This window comes from Lindgomyces ingoldianus, assembly GCF_010093535.1.
Source record: "Lindgomyces ingoldianus strain ATCC 200398 unplaced genomic scaffold BDR25scaffold_13, whole genome shotgun sequence".
Lineage (NCBI taxonomy): Eukaryota > Fungi > Ascomycota > Dothideomycetes > Pleosporales > Lindgomycetaceae > Lindgomyces > Lindgomyces ingoldianus.
This window is the reverse complement of record NW_022985174.1, coordinates 856,535-879,194: the sequence shown is the minus strand read 5'-3', so window position 1 is coordinate 879,194 and position 22,660 is coordinate 856,535. Positions and strand designations below refer to the sequence as shown.

Here is a 22,660-nt window from a genome sequence, read left to right as displayed (position 1 = left end):
TGCTTTAAAACAGCGCTAGTTAGTTAAAAAAGGTAACACTAGCTAACTATAAAAACTAAAATAGTAAGCTATATTACTATAACTAACTTATAATCCCTAATTCTAACAAACTAAGAATTAAACTACTCTAAATTATACACAACTTGCCTATTAGAGGACACCTAGGCAGAGGAAAGACTCTTGACCTACTATAGAGAGAGTACTACTGGCCCCGCATGTTCTATACTGTACGCTAATACGTATTATGTTGCTATACTTACTGTAAAGTAAAGGCCTCTTAAAAAAGGTATAATAGCCTGCTTAAACTGCTCCTAATCTTTAAACAAGCTTAGAAAAACATATTAATTAATTTTATTATAGACCTACTTTTATCTAAAGAGTACATAAATATTATAGTAGTTGTTAATTACTTAACTAAGTATTAACACTTAATACTATATTCCTCTATAACTGCCCCTAATATAGCCTAGTTATTCTACTAATATGTATAGGTTTACTATAGCCTGCCTAACATAATTATATTAGATAGAGGTACGCAGTTTGTCTTAGCCTTCTAAAACAAACTCTATAAACAGCTCTAAATTATCCCCTATCTATCTACAGCTTTTTACCTAGAGACTAACAGCTAGACTAAGAACACAAACGCTGTAATAGAATAAGTCCTATAAGTGTACACAAACTACTAGTAGGACAACTAGGTAAAATAGTTAGCTACAGCATAGTTTAAAGCTAATAACATAACATTTAAATTAACATAAGTATCCCTGTTTTTAGCAAACTATAGATACTACCCCTAAATAAGATTTAAACTACCTATAAATACCCCCTAACTAACTTATTAATCTATATAAGTAACAGACATAAATAGACTTATTAACAAGATCTAAAATATATCTAAATACATTTATAAAAAGCTTACATAGGCTTAAGCTTTTTAACAAGAGTACGTGAACTAATCTTAAACCCCCACCCCTGCGTATGCAGCTGGCAAGAAGGTCTAGCTAGACGCTAAAAATATTTAAATAAACTAATAATTAAAAAAACTTAATTAAAAGAACCTTAGCCTCTTTACAGTAGCCTATATAGTCTTATTGCACACTTACTAATTAATCCTACCTAACAGCATAAAGATACACCCTGTGTTCCACGTATTGTTGCTGCGCTAAGTAGCTCTTAAATCTAACTATCTACCTAAACAGCTAAACCTGCCACCTAAACCTGTTATTATAAACAACAAACTAGAATATGTTATAGAAGACATTAAACAGATCTAGTTTAACAAAAAAAAACATATCTATAAATACCTTATAAAATAAACTAGATACAACAAACTGTTATAGAAACCTATAGAAGCCCTGCAAAAGAACTCTACAGTAACCTAATTCTACGCCTAATACCTATCTAAACTAAACCTGTACCCTAATAAAGACAACCTAATGCTAGAACTACTAATGTAAAGGATTCCCTTCCTAATAAGGGGGGGGGTACTGTTATAGTATCCTCTCTAGATCCCAGACATAACTGTATTAGACGTGTACTAGAGTATTATTAGTGCACGTCTAACATAAACACAACACAGACATAAACTTAAGCATAAACTGCCTTAACACTAACTAAACCTAGAACAGGCTTAATTTATACCTAAAGCGCTTAGACTTTTAAGCTAAGTATTTAATTGCTAATTTCCTTCTAAACCTTCCTGTTCCTCACACAACGTCTTATACCTACCATGATACCTCACGTAGTAATTAAACTAGACCTCTGTGAAGCTCTATAACCTTACTCGTGCACAATCGTGACAGGGCGGAACACTCGCTTGTGTTAAACATTCGCTTGTGGACTATATTACCTATTTTATTTTAATTTTAAAATTACTTATTATCTTAGTTAAAATAAAGGGAAACTAGATGCCTTTATAAGGCAATCCTAAAACATCCCTGCTTAAAAAGAAGTGTAAAAGGCTTAACACTAAACTTTACTTTAACCTAAGCTATTTTTAAACCTTAACTTAAACAAAATAGATTAGATAATTAATTAAATTATTACTAATAAGTATTTAAATAATAAATTTATTTAAAAAACTTTAGACTTACTCTAAAACAGCACTAGTTAGTTAAAAAAGGTAACACTAGCTAACTATAAAAACTAAAATAGTAAGCTATATTACTATAACTAACTTATAATCTTTAATTCTAATAAACTAAGAATTAAACTACTTTAAATTATACATAACTTACTTGTTAAAAGACACTTAGGCAGAGAAAAGACTCTTAACCTACTACAGAGAGAGTACTACTAGCCCTGCATGTTCTATACTGTACACTAATACGTATTATGTTGCTATACTTACTATAAAGTAAAGGCCTTTTAAAAAAAGTATAATAGCTTACTTAAACTACTTTTAATCTTTGAATAAGCTTAGAAAGATATATTAATTAATTTTATTATAAACCTACTTCTATCTAAAAAGTATATAAATATTATAGTAGTTGTTAATTACTTAACTAAGTATTAATACTTAATACTATGTTCCTTTATAACTGCCCCTAATATAGCCTAGTTATTCTACTAATACATATAAGTTTACTATAGCCTGCCTAACATAATTATATTAGACAGAGGTACGCAGTTTGTCTTAGCCTTCTAAAACAAACTTTATAAATAGCTCTAAATTGTCTTCTATCTATCTATAGCTTTTTACTTAAAGACTAATAGCTAAACTAAGAACATAAACACTGTAATAAAATAAGTTTTATAAGTGTACACAAACTACTAGTAGGACAACTAGGTAAAATAGTTAGCTACAGCATAGTTTAAAGCTAATAACATAACATTTAAATTAACACAAGTATCCCTGTTCTTAGTAAACTATAGATACTACTCTTAAATAAGATTTAAACTACTTTTAAATACCCCCTAACTAACTTATTAATCTGTATAAGTAATAAATGTAAATAGACTTATTAATAAAATCTAAAATATATCTAAATATGTTTATAAAAAGCTTACATTAGCTTAAGCTTTTTAATAAAAGTATATAAACTAATTCTAAACCTCTGCCCTTATGTATGCAGCTAGCAAGAAGGTCTAGCTAGACACTAGAAATATCTAAATAAACTAATTATTAAAGAAACTTAATTAGAAGAACTTTAGCCCCTTTATAATAGCTTATATAGTTTTATTACATGCTTACTAATTAATCCTACCTAACAGCATAAAGATACACCCTGTGTTCCACATTTTATTACTGCGCTAAGTAGCCTCTAAATTTAACTATCTACCTAGACAGCTAAACTTACTACCTAAACCTGTTATTATAAATAACAAACTAAAATATGTTATAAAAGACATTAAATAGATCTAGTTTAATAAGAAAAAACATATCTATAAATACTTTATAAAATAGACTAGATACAACAAACTGTTATAAAAACCTACAGAAGCTCTGTAAGAGAACTTTATAGTAACCTAATTCTATGCTTAATACCTATCTAAACTAAACCTATACCCTAATAAAGACAACCTAATGCTAGAACTACTAATGTAAAGGATTCCCTTTTTAATAAGGGGGGGGGTACTGTTATAGTATCCTCTCTAGATCCTAGACATAACTGTATTAGACATGTACTAAAGTATTATTAGTGCACGTCTAACATAAATATAACATAACATAGACATAAACTTAAGTATAAACTACTTTAACACTAACTAAACCTAAAATAAGCTTAATTTATACCTAAAGCGCTTAGACTTTTAAGCTAAGTATTTAATTACTAATTTCTTTCTAAACTTTTCTATTCCTTACACAACGTCTTGTACCTACTATAATACCTTACATAGTAATGAAACTAGACCTCTGTGAAGCTCTATAACCTTACTCGTGCATAATTGTAACAGTAAGTTTTTTTATTTTCTATTAAATAGCAGGGGATTAGAGAGTTAGTTAGATTTTATTACTAAGTTAAAAAAGTTATAGGTTGTAGGCAGCGTTAGACAGAAAAGAGTTAAGCTATCTCTAAACTTCTAGGTAAGCTTTAAGGCTAGTAAGTTCTTAGTTCCTACTACTATAATAAAAGTTAAGGTAAAAATAAACTGCTTAATAATATAAAGCTGTTTTTTAAAGTCCTTTTAAAAAGCTTTTAAGCTTATAACATAGCAGCTTTTTTATAAAGTAAGCACTTTTTAAAAAGCTTTTTAGCTTACTTTAATAGCTTAGAGTTATGTAAGTACTAAGCTTATTAGATTAGATTTAAAGGCTATTCTTAGCTAAAGTTTTAACATAACATAATATTATAATTATGTATAAGTAAGGTTATAGAGCTTTATAGAGGTCTAGTTTAATTACTATGTAAAGTATTATAGTAAGTATAAGATGTTGTGTAAGAAATAGAAAGGTTTAGAAAGAAATTAGTAATTAAATACTTAGCTTAAAAGTTTAAGCGCTTTAGGTATAAATTAAGCCTATTCTAGGTTTAGTTAGTGTTAAGGTAGTTTATGCTTAAGTTTATGTCTATGTTGTGTTATGTTTGTGTTAGACGTGCACTAATAATACTCTAGTACGCGTCTAATATAGTTATGTCTAGGATCTAGGGAGGATACTGTAACAATTATATAGACTATTTATTCTCTATATCTAGCAGCTTTAAATATTGCTTTAAATTCCTAGTAGCAACACTGCTATATAGCATGCTTAAAAAAGTCTTTATAGTTGTTAAAGTTATCTACTAACTAATAGTTCCTTTTAAGCTATAATTTTAATACAGTAAAAGACAACTTAATTAGGTTAAATTTAGGTAAATATAGAGGTAAAAACGCTAGTATTACACTAGCTCTGTTGCAGATGTCCCTTACATAGTCTAATTAATAGATACTTGTGTTATTAAGTACTATAACTAACCTTAACCCTAGGTACAGGCTACAGAAAGGTAGCACTTAATGCTTAAAAAAATTTTTAAAAATTTATAATATGCTACTACTTTAAAACATTATATAGGTTATATAACTATCTATAGTACAGGCTAGGAGAAGACTTTATCTTTATAAGCAGATAATTAAGCTATAAACTTTATAGTCTTTACTAACAAGACTCTACCTACATCTCTTATCTCTAGTACAAGAGTTATATCTAGATTTATTAAGGCATATAATTTAGTCTATATGCTAGCCTTGCTAATAGAGACGCTAGGTATTTCTTAGCTTTAAACTGTGCTTTAAGAAACAACAGTAAACAACCTTTCTAGACTATTACATGTTTAATAGCTAATTATATATTGTACTAGCTAACGCCTTTATATTATACTTATTAAGTAGGAAGTCTTACATTTTGTTAAAATAAGTAGTAGAGTAATCCTTAAGAAAGGTAAGTAGGCCCTATAAAAGCATTAGCATAACACTAAGAGAAAGACTAAGATAGTTGCTACCCACCTAGAGCTAGCCTTTACGTATTACCCTAGGTCTTCCCTGTCTTAGTGTTGACAGGGGATACAGGCAGCCCTATAGATCTAAGCTAGTACAGATCCTGTAAACAGGCTTATAAGATATGCTTAGGTCCCTTGCAATTTAAGGAACTAACATCTTAATATTAAGACAGGTTTGTATACAAGCAACAATAGCCTCACTAAATTAAGCAGGCATAGTTTGTGGATAGAGAGACAGCAGGTAAACAATTGTACTACTAAATTAGGTGGGGGAAATTTTTTCAAGGTCTAGGGGACCACAGCCGAGCGCTCAGGCCATGGGACAGACTTTTTGGAATGACTGTATCGCCCTATATAATCAACCACAACGCGTTTTATTGTAAGTGAAGCTTTTTAAATGTATAAATAAGGCCTATCTTACAAATTTTGCAGAGTAATAGATTATAGATCTGGCTGCAGTCCTCTTGTGGGCCCCTTAGGGGACGCGTCTTATAGAAGCGCGCATTCTTAATCTAGAGGCCTTGCTACTAGCCTTGTCCTACTTAAAACACAGCTAGAAGACTGCTAATTATTGTTCTATTACATATTATCTTCTTATGCTTAGCATCTTTATCCTAGAGGTTATTATCTGTTCGCGCGTGAGCCGCTCTACTGTGTACGACATCTATTAATGCCTTATAAAATATGGTACAATTACGCACCTAAGAACGCGTTGATTAGGGCGTCCTCCTAGGCTCACCTTAGCAGACTGGGAGGCTTTATTTAATAAGCTTGTCGCGCATGGCTGGATGTACTAGGATGAGATGAAGTGGTGGTTGTACGCAGAGCGTAGGGTGCTTATTAATTAATTAAATATCTCTAAGATGCTAAAGAAGGAGGGCTAGAACAAAAAGGCTATTAAACTGCTGTTAGTTAAGCGCAGTAAGGACCTTTATAATAACTATTGTTGTATTATAATAAACTATATAGTAGATTAGTTAGTCTTTATTAACAAGTTAAATTTTAATAAAATAACAGGCTAAAGGCGCTGCGCGTACAGTCTAATTAGTGACAATAATTAATACGCTAGGGATAGAGATTGTGGGCAAGCATGGTTAATTCTACCAGCTTACTCCCTCTGTTATGGATACCTTAATTGTACAGCGTTTTGGCAGGGCTATTTTAATACAGAAAGTCTTCTTAATTAGATAAAAAACTAGCTTCTGCTAGCTATTAATTATTAGTTTAAGAGACACATAATGTGTATTATTTTAGATAACTGCTTTGCTTACTATAACAAAAGGATACCTAACGCGATTTAAAGAGGAGGCTATACAGTACAGTTCCTGCTGCTATACTTGCCTAACTATAATCTAATTAAGCTAACTTTCTTAGTGCTAAAGGCCTAAGTTTAGCGCTACTACTACTATTACTAATATAAGTTTAACGCGTTTAGAGACTTTCTAAGATTTGCTATTAGTAAAAGTTACTATAATTAATTTGCTACTAAGCACTTCTAGCACACTAGTAGAGAAGAACTATACATTAAGGATAAAGTATTTAATAAAGTAAATGCCTAGATAAGGGTGTACAAGAAGGGTAAAGTTAACAGGTAGCAGCTGCAGTAGTAATCTAGATTATATAGTAACATAAAGTATTATTATACAGCAGGCCTGCAACAAGCTGCTCTATTGTTCTATACTATCTGCTGTACAAATCTAGGACCTAGCGTCTAAACTAATTAATGTCACCTTTTATAAATCTCTTTTTACTAATCTGCAGGTTAACTAGAGCTTCTGCTGCTAGCGCAGCCTTCTTTTAACAGTGCTCTAGTTTAAACCTACCTAAATAGCGCCTAAAACTACGCGTAATTCTATCTAGTAGATAATAGTCTGCTGTTGCTAGTTTGTACAGTTTAGATGCTAAATTCTTTATGCCTTTAAAGTTATTTAAACTTTAGAAGTTAGCAGTTGCAGTCTTTTTTACACACTTAAACTCTAGCCTTTAAGCTTTAGTTTTTTGCTACTTAATTATCTAATTAAAGAACTCTTCTACTAAATTATATTTGTCCTGCAACAGATCTATAGGGCTTAAGGCTTAGGTGGGCAATTAGTTCACAGCAACGTTTGCTTAAAAGGCGCTGGGCAGAGGATTGTACAGCGGGGGAAGGTTGGCGAGAGCTGGAGCTGGAGTTGGAGCTGCAGGAGCTGCAGGAGCTGGTGGAGCTAGTAGAGCAAGAGGAGTGAGAGGAGACAGATAGCTAGATACCTAGTTATAATAAGAATTTAGGTATAGGTGAGGCTGGCGCTAATCTGCAGCTAGTTTCCTACTAAACTCTAGTTCCTTAAGCTCTTTATAACAACACTGCTCTCTCTCCTCCTTCTTATTGTAGTGCTGCTCTCTATTCTTAATCTTCTTCTGCATACGCTTAAGCTTATTTTTTATTATAATATTTTAATACATCTTCTACGCTTTCTTTATATAATTAGCTATAGAGTTTGCCTGCGCACTGTAACGCTAGGCTAGTGTTTAACAACTAGGTGTTAAGCCCTCTTAATTAATTGCGCCTTTACTGTACAGATAGTTCTTCTGCTGCTCTAAAAGCGCTGTAACTAAAACACTAGCGTTGCTTCTCTCTAAAGCAGAGGCTTAAACATTAAGGTTAGTTTACTTTATTTTAAAGTAAAAGCCTAGCTATTCTGCTATGTTATAATAGCAAAAGTTACTAATGTTTAGGCAGCTAGGATTCTAGCACTTCTATGTTTAGATAAGGGTGTTTATAAACTTGCTGCGTGTTTAGTAACCTTAGAGTTACTAGATTAAATTCACGTCGCGCAGCGCTGTACTGCGCGACCTTTAGCTGTCATCTACTAGAGCAGCTAGTGCTAGGGAACTATTAAAAGCAGCAACAACCTTAGCTGTTATACTAAGAGTTTTACCCTTCTTCTTTATTTGTTATAGCTACCTAAGTTTAGTAAGGGCCTTATATCTAGTTTTTACTTTAAAGGTAAGTTAGACTGTGTTTTTTAAAAAGTTAAAGTACTTTTTATTAGTAATACTAATTACCTTCTTTATATAGGCAGATCTAAAGTTAGTAATTGTATAGAGGTAGTTTTTAGCCCTTTTATTAACAGATCTAACTATAACCTTATAGCTTATAAACTTAATGTCCTTAGCGCTGCATTTTTTAAGAACTGTGTTAACTACTATCTCTTTAATCTGCTCCTAGACCTTTATAAAGGTTGTTTAATAATTATTACTCTTTAAATAAGTAAGAACAGTAGCCTTATTAACCTAAACTTATATAAAGGGCTAGATAATATAGTTAAATGTAAAATTATAATTAATGTAGGCATTAACTGCCTTTTTTTTTATAAACTTTATAGTGTTAAAGGTATCTAGTGTCTCCTTTACACAGCACTTTAATTTTTATTATAAGTCCTTTTTTATAACTTTAACTTGCTGCATTTTCTTTAATAGAATCTAACTATTGTAACTGCGCGTTATAGCAGGTCCTATAGTAGAGGTGTTATAACAACAAATAACTAGAGGCGTCTACTTGTTATATGCTAGCTCCTTAAGCTTTTTTTTCTTATTATTGTTATAATCTTTACTAGCAACACTTTTTTTATGCAGTAACCTACGTAATTTAATAAGCTTTTAGTAGTGCGCAGCTTACACCTCTGTGTCCTTTAATTAAGCCTTTAAACTACCTGCAGGAGCTCTTTTTTTTACAATAAACAGATTTAGCAACGCAGGGTGTTTATTAGGAGCTTTAGCAGGTGCTCTAGGAGGAGCTAGAGTTAAAGCAGCGCGTACGCTACCTTGAGCGACTCTACTAGCCCCCCCACCGCGCGCAGCGCTCCTACTGCGTGGAGCTGGTGCTAGAGTACTTGCAGTGCGCTTTTTAAAGGCAGTAATACTATAGTTGTTACTCCCTTATTTATTATAGGTTAATTAATAAGTAGTAGGAGCATTTCTAGCTATCTATTTACATTAACAACAGAGATAAGTAATTTAGGGTTGTCAGATTGAAGCACTGTTTCTGGGCTTCCTGAGATGAATGATGGGTTTGGATATGATGTATGGGATTGATTGATTGATTGTATTGATTGTGTTGATTTTTCGATCCTTTTTCTGCTCTACTCGTGTTGCTCGGCTTTTTGTTTTGCCGATCCGAGTCCCTCGCGCACTTGCCCTATGCGCGACCAGCTTGCAAAATGCTGCAATTTTCTGCAATTTGCTGCAAACTGCTGCAACATGCTGCAAAATGCTGCAATTTGCTGCAACATGCTGCAAAATGCTGCAATTTACAGCAACATACTGTTCGAGCTTATTGCTCGTACTATGTAGCAGCTTTCGTCAAGCGTTCCTCCTGTCTTGACAGTAGGTGCGCAAATCTGACAAGGGTATAATTAGCAGTAACTACTCTAAAAATTAGTAAGATAAGGCTAATAGGGTCTATTAAAAAGCCTTACTTACTATACAACGTCCTTCTCCCATTCAGTGGAGTGTATAGAGCGATATGTGCAGTTACCTGAATCTTAATGAGATTTGTGAGGGAAAAGTGGTTACTTGGCATTGCCAAGAATCCAGCAAATTTCGCACACGACAACAGCGTCAGTCTCGCAAGGAAAATATCCTTGCTCTCTGGCCTCTCCGTCACGGTTTTCAACTTCTCAGCCTCGTCCACAAAAAGGCAGACCTCTTTCCGCCCTTTTGGGATTTCGAGTTGCGCGTGCTGTTTGTCTGTTGTCTGGGTTAGCTGGCACATGGGGGCTTTAGGCACGTGCTGACTTACCACCCCTCAAGTCTCGTTCTTTGCAGATATTCACATTTCCACTTTCGGGGTCATATACAACCACGCGATCCCAACTCCGAGTTTTACGACTCTTTTCGAGTCGCTGATGCTTCAATGGCTCTTGGGCAAGCTCGGGCGATTCCATGTGTTAATGTGCCTTATTACGGAACAGTGTAAGGGAAGTTGTTTCGGAGGAAGCGTAAGTAAGGACGAGGGGTAAGGTTTGTAAGATGTAGCATGAAGTGACCAAATGCTGGTTGTCTGTATTCAGCTTGAAGGGTACAGACTGCTTTCATACTGGACGCTGGAGTATTCACCGGAACAGTTCATCGCCCCACGTGGCTTGAGATTTACCATAGAGAGTGCCTTTCATTCAAGGGGAAGCACATGTGTCAGCCGATCCTTTTTAAGGCATTGCAATTGGAAGAGCGTCCCGAATCCATCCGCCTACCATTAACCGCCCTGGGTCAACCGGGGTTAGCGAGCTGTCTTGCATTTTCGGACTCGAGGGCGAGAGAATAGCGCACAGCCACCCTTCAGGATTTTCCGTAAGACACCACTATCTGCAGGGAATGAAGCGCCACTGGTACTCGCATTTTGAGGCGCTTTGTTCATAATGCAAGGCTGGGACTTTGTTCAAATTCGACGTTCAGCGACTCGGTACGCGGGACTGTGGCTCCTCTCTCCTCCGAGCCTGCTGTGGCTATGAATTGGCGCGAACCCCGTTAGTGCACCGTGGTTGGAGCGAGCTACTTAAAAAGCGGAATATTCGGTCAGGCTCTAACTAACATTTGGCTCATTCTTCGACTAAATTCACTCTATTTATCTCCATATGGCTTCGGAAGACGGGCCAGGGCCTTCTATCGCACCAGAGAGCTCAAAGGGGAAAGGTAAAGCTGAGTGGATGGAGTTACCCGACGGCATTTCACAAGGTGGCAGCTCGTCTACTCCCGGACTCAGTGTTGTGGAAGTGTGGAATCAGCAGAATCTGCTAAGTCTAGGTGAGCATAACTAGTCCTGGTTCTTTTCAGAGACGAAACTCATATCATTTTACAGATGGTGGTGGGATCCGTGGCTATTGGACTCTTCTTGTGCTGAAGAGGCTCATGGACTGTATTGCTCATGAGGAACAACAACAGACGGAAGGTGATTCCGATGAATATCATAGCTTTCATCCTTGCCCCTTCCCAGAACACGTTACTGGTCCTTTATCAAGCAAAGAAAGTGACGCACTCAACAGACCAGGTGCAGAGCATAGGCGTCGGACTCATGCGCTTCGCACGAGTCGGAAGTTTCTACCTTGCCATTATTTTGACTACATCTGCGGATCAAGCACTGGCGGGTAAGTCGTCGAACTTTCCCGTGTTCTTATTCTAGCTAACATCTTACAGACTCATTGCGATTATGCTCGGTAGATTTCGAATGACTGTCCAGGACTGCTTATATGAGTACAAGGAAATGGGCAACAAGATTTTCGGCAAGCCACGTCTAGTGTCGCAACCTAATACTGGGATTATATCGCGGCCAAAATATAGTGCCTCAGCCCTGGAAGAGGTATTCAAAGATGTGACGGCAAGGCGTTGCGAGCACGTCGACCAACGGATCAAGGAAGTGACGTTTCCTTCAATGCCAGGGCTCTGCAACACGTGAGTATGTTTTTCCTGCCACGCAACATCCCAAACTCATTTTAGCTTTCTATTCAAATGCAGACCTTGTGATTTTTGGTGTTGGCCGCTAACGTGGATATGTAATTAGATTCGTCACCACCAAGAAAAGGGAACGACGCAAAGGTTCCAAAGGTTCCGAAGAGAAGAAGTATCTAATTCGATCGTACGACCATGAAAAATCTGATCCGCATATTTTTCAACGCAACCGTACTACTACCCTGTCCACAAAAGCCGCAAAAACAAATTTCGGGCCTGCCGATCCGTTAGAGATTTGGGAGGTTGCTCGAGCAGCTACAGCTGCCCCAATGTACTTTGAAGAAATTAAGTTCAAACGCAGGACATCCACTGGCTCCACCAAAATCTTTTTCACAGATGGAGGCTTTGGTCACACCAACAATCCTACCCAAGAAGGTCTTTCGGAAATTAAGTCACTTCACGGAGAGAGTAACATTGGCGTCGTCGTGAGCGTTGGGACCGCGAGAGCCAAAGAGGACCCTGGAGGACGATCAATTCGTAAAAGAATCCGAAAACTTGCGAACACGGCAACAGATCCGGGAATTGTTGAAGGGTACATCGACGACGCTAGATTGGATCATTCCTTTCGGCTTAACGATGAAAAAGGGATAAACATCGATCTTGACGAATGGAAACCCAACGGTGCTTTTACCTCGCGACCCGGTCATAAAACCCTTGCGGATATGAAGCATGCATTCAACAAATGGTGTCAAAAGTCTGAAAATTCCGAAGCCTTCACGAGATGTGCAAAGGAGCTGGTACGGCGGAGACGAATACGTATGGAGGATTCTTCCCGATGGGAACGTTATGCCACTGGTGCAAGGTTTGTCTGTGGCTACAGTGCATGCGGAAACACTCCACACTACGACAGGGAAGCTTTCAGGAGACATCTGTGGACCGAGCATCCGGAATCAAGGGAGGATATCGACGTGGTGATTCGACGGATGACAAAGACATGGAAATACCAGATAAGGCCCCCGCCCTGACGAAGTGGTTCTTCTCTTTGTGGTGGGTCTTTAAGCGTTACCGTGCAGAGGCCGGGAAGTTCACCCATTGCATTGGTAAGGCGGCGTTGTCGGCACTTAACGTTTTATTATGCTCTGGTGAAATGGAAGTCGCGCAAAATTCTCTCTAGTAATTATATGCCATTTTTTAAGGAAATAGTTGAAGACTGAAACTATTACACCGGGGTCATTTATCAGATGTGAATATGTATCTGTAGTGAGCATTACACGAGCTAGAAAGTACGAATTGAATTCAAAGCTTAGGGCAACCAATTTCGGCAGCCTTGCCGGCTGTAATCGAGTACGAACTCTGTCCTTTTGGGATTATGTCAATTGTACACAACAGCAATCTATGACGATTGCAGTGAGGCTGAGCCGTTTTGCCAAGAACCAATCACAAGAGTTCCCCATTCGCGTAGACTCGCTTAACTCGTCCACGTCCATCGTTGCTCACATCACACTTCTATCTTAGCCTTCTACATTAGCCCTGCCATTTCTGACTATGGAAATTAGGTGGTGACTTCAGCTACTAGTGCCTCTCCCCAGAAACGGCGTCTTTCAGGATAGCACTCGCTGACAGTCCTACGACGCGTGCATTCTTCAGCCTTGTCATGGCGTGGAGCCTTATCGTAAGAATATCCAAGGTAATATGGGATATTTTCAGCGTAATCCACCTTTCTCTTTACTCTAGCTTCCCTGAAGATTCTTATCGTCCGCCAAATGGGGCTCCCTCAAAAAGGCTCTTGTCCTTTTTCATGTTGTACATTGGCTCACAATTTTACCACATTCATATAGCGCATACTACTCGTAGCCACTGATATGGCTATATGGGTCGGCACTCTGCCATACTACCGCTTTTATCGGCATAACACTATTGAACCTTTGAAGAAAATCTCTACTCTCGCCTGCCAACCATTAAACTCTCGAAAAGTGTTAAAGGAAATATCACGCTGGAGAGCGCGAAAGCTTACAGAGCTGCAGTTTATATCCATTGCAGTAAGTTTGAAGTACAAATACTTCGACCACACCCCCTCTCGCCCTTCTATACCACGAACCTAAACTGATGTTAAATTCTTCCTGCAAAGTGCGCCATCGTAGCTGCTGCGGTCATCGGCGCATTCTCCTGGAATACCGTCGTCGATGCATACTGGCTTGCCCATGCATTATGGCACGGTAGCCTCGTTCTTTCCATTCTCGGGATTCTCCTCGCAGCTCAGCAAATCGCAATACTTTATGCTCTCGGGCCTTTGCCCAGAGTCACCAAACCGGATCAAGCCGACGCTGCGATCCAGAGGTACTCTCCACTGCTGCTTTCGAAAGCCAGTAAGCAGATCTTCCAAGTAGAGTCTCAATCAAAGAAGAGTGTACAGCCGAGGAAGAAGATGGTATTTATCTGGCAGTGCCCCATGATGCTCATGTCGTACTCTGTCACTGCATTTCTTGCGGGTCTGACAATACTTGTCTGCACGCCATTGATACGAAGAGATGAGTGGAACTCTGGGTGTAATGTATGTTCGTTAATTATTCAAATTTATAAGGCTTGCCAGCTGACCTCATCGATGTAGATAGCCGTTATGTATCTGACAATTTCTGCTATATCGAGTGCGGCGTTTCTCTTCTGCTCATTTTGGATTTTTCATTACGTTGATTTAGAGTTTGCAACGAGCGATGAAGAGGATGAAGAGGAAGATTGCCCGGATCCTGATTTCATAGCTTCGCGTATGATACTGGAGGCGCCGGTTGATCATGCGAGTATTCAAACGTCTTAAATTTGGTTAGCATGAGTTAGGTAAACTATACGAACATATTTGTATGTTGTTTGTTGGACTTCGTTGAGTTATGCAGGGAAGAACATTCGTCTACCTTGAAGTAATTTTAAGTAATGTCAGATCATACGACGGCAAAATCAAAGACGCTTCGCAGTCCCAGCCTTTTCCCTGCGATCTTAGCAGCGTTCATACTCAGCGTGCCCAACAGTCCGTACTACTGTACGATTAGGAGATTTTGAGGCCTGTACGGACGAGATTGCCTGTACGTACGTACGGTCGTGAGGAGGAGAGGCAGCTGTACAGACAGTAACCGCACTGTTTAAAATAAGCTGTGCAGGTAGTACTATATAATTAATGTACGTTGTAACTATTAATACGCTATACTATAGAAGAGGTAGAGTTAAAGGCCTAATAGCTCTCTATAAGGCTATTTTCTTTAGTAATGTAAGCAGCTAGAGCTAGGAGCTTACTTCTTACTATTTAGTGTTTAATTTAGTGCTTCTGTAGCTGTATAGCCTTAATTATTGCACCTAATAGGTTGTTATAATTGTTAGTTATAGTACAGCTAGTAGCACTAAAACACCTCTTACACTTATAGCTTATAGCTAGGATAGTAAGAAAATTAAAAGTAATTTTATAAAAAATAAAATAGCTTAATTTACTTCTAGTAAGCTACTACTATAAAGAATCTTTATGTAGTAATAAGTAATTTTTATAAAAATTAAAGTGTATAGTGTTATAGTAAAATTATAGCTTATTTAATAGCCTCTTACACTTATATAAGCGCTTATTTATTATAAAAAAAAGGTTAACAGTAAAGTAGTTTTTATAATTAATGTTATAATAGTTACTACTAAGTAGTTTATAACACTTTAAAGATAAAGCTTTAGCTTTAATTTTATTTTTATTTTTATTTTTATCTTTAGCATTTATATACTATGTAAAGATTATTTTTATTAACTAAGTTACTTTATTAATCTAGGCCTTATAATAGCGCTAGTAGGTTTAAAACTATAGTAATTATAGCTAAAAATAAAGTATAGTTACTACTATATAATATAAGGCTAGAGGCTTAAGGATTAGCTTACTTTAGTAAGTTATAAGCTTTTAATAGCTAAACTAAATAGCACTTTTAAAGTAAAAAAAGCTAGGCTTATTAGTAAAAATGTTACTTATTTAATTAAAGTAGATTTAAAAGCACTATAGCTTTATAATTATTTACTAAAGTAAGCTAAATAAGCTGTTACTCTTAAGTTTTTTTATTATTTAATAAAACTTCTTTAAAAAGCTTATAAAGTGCTTAATTTTATTTTAATTATTTTTAGTTATAAAATCTAATAAGGTGTTAAATCTAACATAGTAAGCCTTATTTTTAGCATTAAAAAAGCTTTTTTATTACTTTTAAAAGTAGCTAATTACTTTTTTAAGCTTAAAGCAGCATAGAAGCATAAGATATACTAAGTGCTAGTGTACTTTACTAATACATATAAGATTAAGTGTACTAAACTTTTAAATAAAGTCCTTTTTAGCTAGGTCTTTTTATATAGTGTTAAAAAGCTTTATGCGCTTATGTAAGGCTAGAACACTATTTATAAGGTTATAAAGACGCTTAATAACACTATGCTTTCTATATAGCTTAAATTAATTATAGGGAGTAGCTTTAGTAAGCTTTTACTTAAATTTAGTAACACTTTTACTATATATAATAGCCTTTACAACTACTTAGATAGTGTAGCTAGTGTAGCAGATTTAGTGCTACTTATTAAGCTTATATAGTAGATTTAGGTAATTATTAAGGCTCTAGATAAGCTTATTATTATTATTTAATATATTATTTTTAATAAAGTAACTAAATTTTAATGTAATATTATATTTAATAATAGTAGTAGCTACTTTAAAGGCTTACATACTCTTAATATAGTTACTATAAAAGTTTTTAAATTTAATAAGAAGATCTTATTATTTATGTAAAGCATCTAGCAGAGTTAGTGTTATAGAAAAGTAGTAATAGTAGCTTATATATACTTACTAATAAAATAAGCTACTACTATAAAAAATAAAAAGTAATTTCTACTACTTTATACATCTATACTTAATATAATTTTTAATAATGCTAAATTTAGTACTATTAAAATTTTCTACTTCTACTACATAAATGCATTCTAAATATTAGTAAAAAGCGTAGTGTATAATTATAAAAAAGTAGTAAGAAGATTTATATAATTCTAGCTAATAAAGCTTTAAGTTTTTATAAAAATAGTGTTTTTAAATAATTAATCCTGCACTATAACCTAATCTACTAGGGCACTGCGCAGAGGGCCTTCCTACTAAGGTGTATAAGATAGCCTATGTAATAAGCTTACTACTTCTACTTTAGCTGCCTTCTATAAGTGCTAAAAAGCTTAAAGGCTATTAAGTAAAAGCTTTTTATTAATATTAACTTTATACTTTTTTTTATAAATACTTTACTATATAGTTATAACTATTAACTACTTTTACAGCACTTTTATAATGTTACTTATAGCACTAATAGTAAAGCTAGAGGTGTATAACTTTACTTTACTTCTTACATAGCATTAAATCTACTTTATAAAGCTATACTTTTAAGACCTTATAGTTACTTTTTATTATTTTTTTATTTTTTACTTAGTAACTTAATTATGTAGCTAGTAAAGCCTCTTTTAAATCTAATAGCTATATATTACTCTAGTTAATCTTAAACTTAGTGCTAGTATTATAATTACACTTTTTTAGATACTTCTTTAATTACTTATTACTAGTAAGTAGTGTAGCCTTATAAGATAAGCTAGTAAAAGTGTTATAAATTACTTTTAATTTTTTAAGCTTTTAAGACTTTATAAGGTGTATAACAGCAACACTAGATTAACTTAATAAGGCCTGTAAGGCTGTAAGGCGCGTAAATAAGTAATTCTATAATAAAAAGTAGTTAGTAATAAGCATTATTTTAATTTTAATAAGCTATACTATTTAAATAAGTAGATAAAGTCTTCTCTAAGCAGCTAAATTAGTGTTGCACATAAGATTTTCTACTAATTAGCCCTCTATAGCAGCTTCTCTAGTAAGGGCTCTTTAAAACACTAAATTAAGCCTTACAAGCTATCCTAAAATGCTAACTGTACACTGTACTACAGACAGTACTTAGGGCAACAGCTATTGTACGCACTGACAGAAGATTGCTGTACGTTTGTACGGTCTAAATCAACTGTACACCGTACTCAGTACTGTCAGTAGAACGGCCTATTGGGCACGCTGTTCATACTATCCCTGCCCTTGCGTATATTCCCTCGATAGGGAAATTTGTAAAAGCAAAGCACAAACTACATAGTTTCTCGGAAAGCGCTTTGGTTGCAGAGTCGCAAAGGTTAACGGAAATGGTGTCTAAAATACTCACGCTAGACAGTAGGATCCGTGGCGGATCCGCGTGCAAGTCCGAACGCCCCCATGTGGACCTGGTTCTCTATAGCTAGTTTACTGTAGCTTTATTCCTCGAACGACTGCGATTTTACCCTACTGAATCAGCTTTTATTTACCCGAATATGTGAGAGCATTTACTTTCCAACTTACCTGGCATGCCCCTTCTGGAGGGAGTTGAGGATAGGCATCTGATTGAGGGACTTGAGGGCGTTGATACAGCGCTAAGAGGATTTTCCGACACATTGCACCATTTTAAGTTGAATTAAAATGCTAACTATTTTACATAGCTGCGAAGATAAGACTCTAGTTGCCTATTGCTCCTCACGTGTACAGACGAGCGTTTAAAGAGTTTCAAGGAAGGCTAGCTAAGATTGTTGACTTTACCTACCTCCTAATCATACAACTTCAAGACTAGGCTAGTCATGTGCGTACCTGTAACCCTCTCAATATCTTCCACTACTAAATCCATTAACATCATGTACAAAGTCCTACACTCTGCATTAATGTCAAAACTAAATCTAACAACTGGTGCCGAAGCTTAATCCAGCCATATAAAGCTCCCAGAATCCTCAAAGCTTAGAAAGAGAGTGGACGGATCCTTGCTTACAATGCTATGACAAAGCAGCGCCTTCCCAAGCTTCTCGAAACTGGTGACGTCAGGTTCCAGTCTGGGAAATGTGTCTGTATTGGGAACAGGGTCATTTGTCTGGATCAACGATTGTATTGTGGAAATCTTTCCTTCACTCCACCCAGATGTTCTCCCACATTATGAGCTATATAAAGTTCGATAGACTGATATTATGTGGTGGGTTTGACTTCTTCCTTTATATTTATATCCTCTCTGTATAGACATTGACCTTTTAAGTTGTTCGAAATCAGTATCGGACCTGCCGTTGAAACCAAGCACCTTCAAAATGCCCACTACAATATTGAAGAGCTAATAATGCCGAAGTTTCCTAGCTATTCTTGCCCTTTCTCTGGTGTATACTTCCTATTTTCGCAAGTCCTTTGACTGGAAGAAGTAGACGGTGCCAAATATCCGGCCAAAGCCTTAAGAGAACCACTGCTGCCATCTTCGTCGGGCTCTTCTTTTCCGGACCCAAATGCTTCCTCCAAGGCTGCAATTTTCGTTGCAGAGGTGAGAATTTCGTCCTCAATTAATTCAGACCTCTCCTTATGCCCACCAGCAGACGGCAAGGCGATTGAGAGATTTCTTACGATTGTTTCACTGCCCTGTGCCAGTTATACTGCAAGTATTTGCCGTAAGTCAGCTTTCTTGCCCGAAAAATACGTACCTTCTCTCAGCTCCTTCTCCTTGAGAAGAACCTGACAATTAGTGAGCCTAAAGTAGCCAACAGGTTTCCTATCTTTTGCAAGTTGAATCTTACCTCCCATAGTTTCGCTTCCGGGAAGGCCAGCTTGTCTACACGACGTACCCATAAACTCGCGCCTTAGCAGTGCCTCTGCCATGTTGCGTGGCCTGATCTACCTGCTTACCAACAGCAGCCGTCTTTGGTCTCACATCTGCAGAAAAAAGTAGAATCAAGTTGGTGGGTCCGTTTTCGAAGACACCAATTCTTGAATCGCCCTGTCAGACATCTTTATAAACATGGTACTGGATCTAGACCTCATACTAGCTACCTGGTTGTCGACGCCCTTACGAAAGCTCTTAGACTTGATCATCCATACTTCAACATCATCAGCTCGCATAAAGTGGCTCTTATTGAGTCAAAATGAAGTCCACATCGAGCTGAAGCTCGGATCCGTTGATGGTAAAATGAGACTGAACCTGAACCTGAAGCAGAGCCCGGAGCACCGGAGCAGGTGTCCCGTGGCGTGGGTGTATGCATCGACTAAAAGCCGTCCCTGCTTGACTCGCTTGAAGAGGACAGTTTGAGAGACCAAGTGCGAGACATACTGCGACGGAAGGGGAACGGCACTTTTCTCTGGGTTGCCCTCATGATCCAGGAGCTCGAGAGGTCAGAGAGCTAGGACCCTCTATGGGTGGAAGAAGCGTTAATAAGCCTATATCAGCTGTACAGTCGCATGATGGATCGAATCCAGCAGCTGACAAAGAGGCTTCTGCTTTCCACTGCAGTCATCGCATACCGTCCACTCTACCTAGCTGAGATAGGCAGCTTGTACGGAATATCAGGCCAGATATCAGTTCTAGCGGGGAACGTAAGAAAGCTCGTAGCCATGTGTGGTTCTTTCCTCACCGTTAGAGATGATCAGGTCTACCTTATACACCAATAGGCCAAAGACTACCTAAACGACGAGATGGCATCCACGGTCTTCCCATCTCAGGGCAAGATGCACCACGACTTATTCTCTCGGTCGCTCCAGCTAATGTTTGATATGCTGAAACGCGACATGTAGGGTTTAGTTGCTCCAGGAATTCCGATCGATAAGGTTCAAGTACCGGTTCATGACCGGCTAGCGAGAATCTGATACTTGTGCGTTCGCTGGGTCGATCACCACTGTGCCTCAGTTCTCCAAAAAAAAAAAAAAAAAAAAAAAAAAAAGCTTCCCGGATAACAAAGTCGTCTACAACTTTCTAAAGGAGCGGTATATTCACTGGCTAGAGGCTCCAAGCCTTTGCAAGAGCATCTCAAAGGTTGCAGCGTCCATGGCAAAACTAGAGGCGCTGGCAGCGCTTCCAACCGTACGTAATACGATTTAACCCGACCAAATCTAGGACGTTACGTCTAACTTTCTTAGTACATTTCTACTATACAATTAACATAAGGACTACTTACAAGTCTTAACTATAATAATTAAGAATCTTTATACAGCTTAATAACTTAGCAGAAGTTATAATATAACGCTAGAATAAATATAATCTAAGAGAGCTAAAAGCTTAGAGTAAATTACTCTTTAGTAAAGCTAGTTTTTTTATAATTAAAAAGCCTTAATTATCTCTTTAGAAAGGCAGTTTCTGTTAAGGTAGCAAGTTCTTTTCCTACTAGAGAAGGCTCTCTTGCAGTTATAAGACATACACAGGATAGAGAGGAAATTAAGGGCAATTTTAAAAAGTGTAGGGTAGGAGAAACATCTTACTTTTATCTACTATACAAGAGAATCTGTAAACAAGGGGCTGTTATTTTTAGCTATAGCAAAGTCCTTTTAATAAGAGTTATAATATTACTACAACTCTAAGGTTTTCTGCTGCCTTTTGTATAAGTAATTACTAGTAAGAGAGAATAGCATATTATAACTTAAAGATAATATTAAAGGCAAAAAGTTAACTGTTTGCATAAAATCTAATACTCTAGCTCCCCCCCCCCCTCTCTAACGCGTTCTTGCTTGTAGCATATAACAGAGTTTTTAACTAATTGTTACTTAAAAATGCCCTCTTAAACGCCCTTCTAACGCTTGCCTATAGATGTCTAAGTAGGTCCTATATTACTAGGAAAAATTAACTTTCTAAGACATATTACAGACTGTAAGGGGACCTCTCTTAGTTGTACGTTATGATTGACAGTCCTCTTACGTTTGTACGGCTCACGTGACCGTAGCTATTCACTTTTCTGAGCCGTAGTACGTACGGTTGGAAGCGCTGGGCGCTGGTCCAGCCATGTTTTATACAAGCAACGTAGGTACGTGTCTCACTCGCTAACAGAGTGTAGAGAAGTGCAGATGCAACTACATTAATCAAACTTGTCCAAGACAAGTGTCGGTTCATTATGCATCACAAAAGGGCAATCGAGAGTAGCCCGTTACGGGCATATAGGTCTGCGCTTCTGTTCAGCCCAGAACATAGCCTAATCAGACAGTTTTTCAAGCAAGAGGAGCTAACATGGGCTACGATAAAGCCGGCTATGAGTGACGGATGGAGTGCCTGCCTCCAGACACTTGAGATCCACAGCGATTGGGTCAACCCGGCGGCCTTCTCCCACGACTCGGCTCAGCTAGCGTCGTTGTCAGGTGACAGGACGGTCAAGGTCTGGGACGTGAGCAGCGACGACGGCCTCCAGACGCTCAAGGGCCACAGTGATTCGGCCTTGTCAGTGGCTTTCTTTCATGACTCGGCCCGACTGGCGTCGGCACCAAGCGACTGCCTCCGGATACTCGAGAGCCACAACGATTCAGCCAACTCAGGGGCTTTCTCCTACGACTCGGGTCGGTTGGCGTCGGTGTCACTCGACAGGACGGTCAAGATTTGCAACACGAGCAGCGGCGACTGCCTCCAGACGCTCGAGGTTGGCAATGCACTCCATTGCCTCTGATTTGACGTTAGTGACCTCTACCTTCGCACTGACATCGGCGCCATTGGTATTATTGCTCGATTAAGTTTAGTCATGCCATCAGTTATTTCGCAACGGTATATTCCCCAATATCAAGGCTAAGGCTTAAGCTCAGACAATGTATGGGTAACACATAATTCAGAGAACCTTGTGTGACTACCCTCAGATTATCGCGGTTATCCTCGGCGGTGTCAAGGAAGACGATTGGGATCAGTGTCGGAACTGGCAGTGTGTGGATATGCAAAGTTGAGCTTGACACTTACTAACAGTGATCGTATAGAGGCAGATTACTTCCATATATTATTATTATTATCTCTATTTCATGG

The 22,660-nt window shown here is 37.3% G+C and overlaps 6 protein-coding genes across 6 annotated transcripts; 5 read left to right on the top strand and 1 right to left on the bottom strand.

Moving 5' to 3' along the window:
* Nucleotides 1-5,760: 5,760 nt before the first annotated feature.
* On the top strand, nucleotides 5,761-6,389 carry BDR25DRAFT_303191 (uncharacterized protein; the record flags this gene model as incomplete). The annotated part of the gene is made up of 3 exons (XM_033689957.1): nucleotides 5,761-5,796; nucleotides 5,975-6,072; nucleotides 6,151-6,389. Coding segments are annotated over 2 exons (162 nt in total), but the record flags the coding sequence as incomplete, so codon positions are not given.
* A 3,432-nt stretch (nucleotides 6,390-9,821) lies between these two features.
* Nucleotides 9,822-10,342, bottom strand: BDR25DRAFT_313674 (uncharacterized protein; the record flags this gene model as incomplete). The annotated part of the gene is made up of 3 exons (XM_033691397.1): nucleotides 9,822-9,826; nucleotides 9,879-10,145; nucleotides 10,198-10,342. The coding sequence occupies 3 exons, from the start codon at nucleotides 10,340-10,342 to the stop codon at nucleotides 9,822-9,824; spliced, it is 417 nt and encodes a 138-aa protein (XP_033548622.1).
* A 444-nt stretch (nucleotides 10,343-10,786) lies between these two features.
* BDR25DRAFT_285384 (FabD/lysophospholipase-like protein) lies at nucleotides 10,787-12,865 on the top strand (the record flags this gene model as incomplete). The annotated part of the gene is made up of 4 exons (XM_033688181.1): nucleotides 10,787-11,198; nucleotides 11,254-11,539; nucleotides 11,589-11,843; nucleotides 11,953-12,865. The coding sequence occupies exons 1-4, from the start codon at nucleotides 11,030-11,032 to the stop codon at nucleotides 12,863-12,865; spliced, it is 1,623 nt and encodes a 540-aa protein (XP_033548621.1). The 5' UTR covers nucleotides 10,787-11,029.
* Nucleotides 12,866-13,363: 498 nt separating this feature from the next.
* Nucleotides 13,364-14,652, top strand: BDR25DRAFT_285382 (uncharacterized protein; the record flags this gene model as incomplete). Its single annotated transcript, XM_033688180.1, has 4 exons — nucleotides 13,364-13,548; nucleotides 13,679-13,879; nucleotides 13,969-14,391; nucleotides 14,449-14,652. The coding sequence occupies exons 1-4, from the start codon at nucleotides 13,495-13,497 to the stop codon at nucleotides 14,650-14,652; spliced, it is 882 nt and encodes a 293-aa protein (XP_033548620.1). The 5' UTR covers nucleotides 13,364-13,494.
* Nucleotides 14,653-21,734: 7,082 nt separating this feature from the next.
* Nucleotides 21,735-22,145, top strand: BDR25DRAFT_200817 (NWD1 protein; the record flags this gene model as incomplete). Its single annotated transcript, XM_033684382.1, has 1 exon — nucleotides 21,735-22,145. A coding segment is annotated over one exon (411 nt), but the record flags the coding sequence as incomplete, so codon positions are not given.
* BDR25DRAFT_196547 (uncharacterized protein) lies at nucleotides 22,146-22,304 on the top strand (the record flags this gene model as incomplete). Its single annotated transcript, XM_033684346.1, has 1 exon — nucleotides 22,146-22,304. A coding segment is annotated over one exon (159 nt), but the record flags the coding sequence as incomplete, so codon positions are not given.
* Nucleotides 22,305-22,660: the final 356 nt, after the last annotated feature.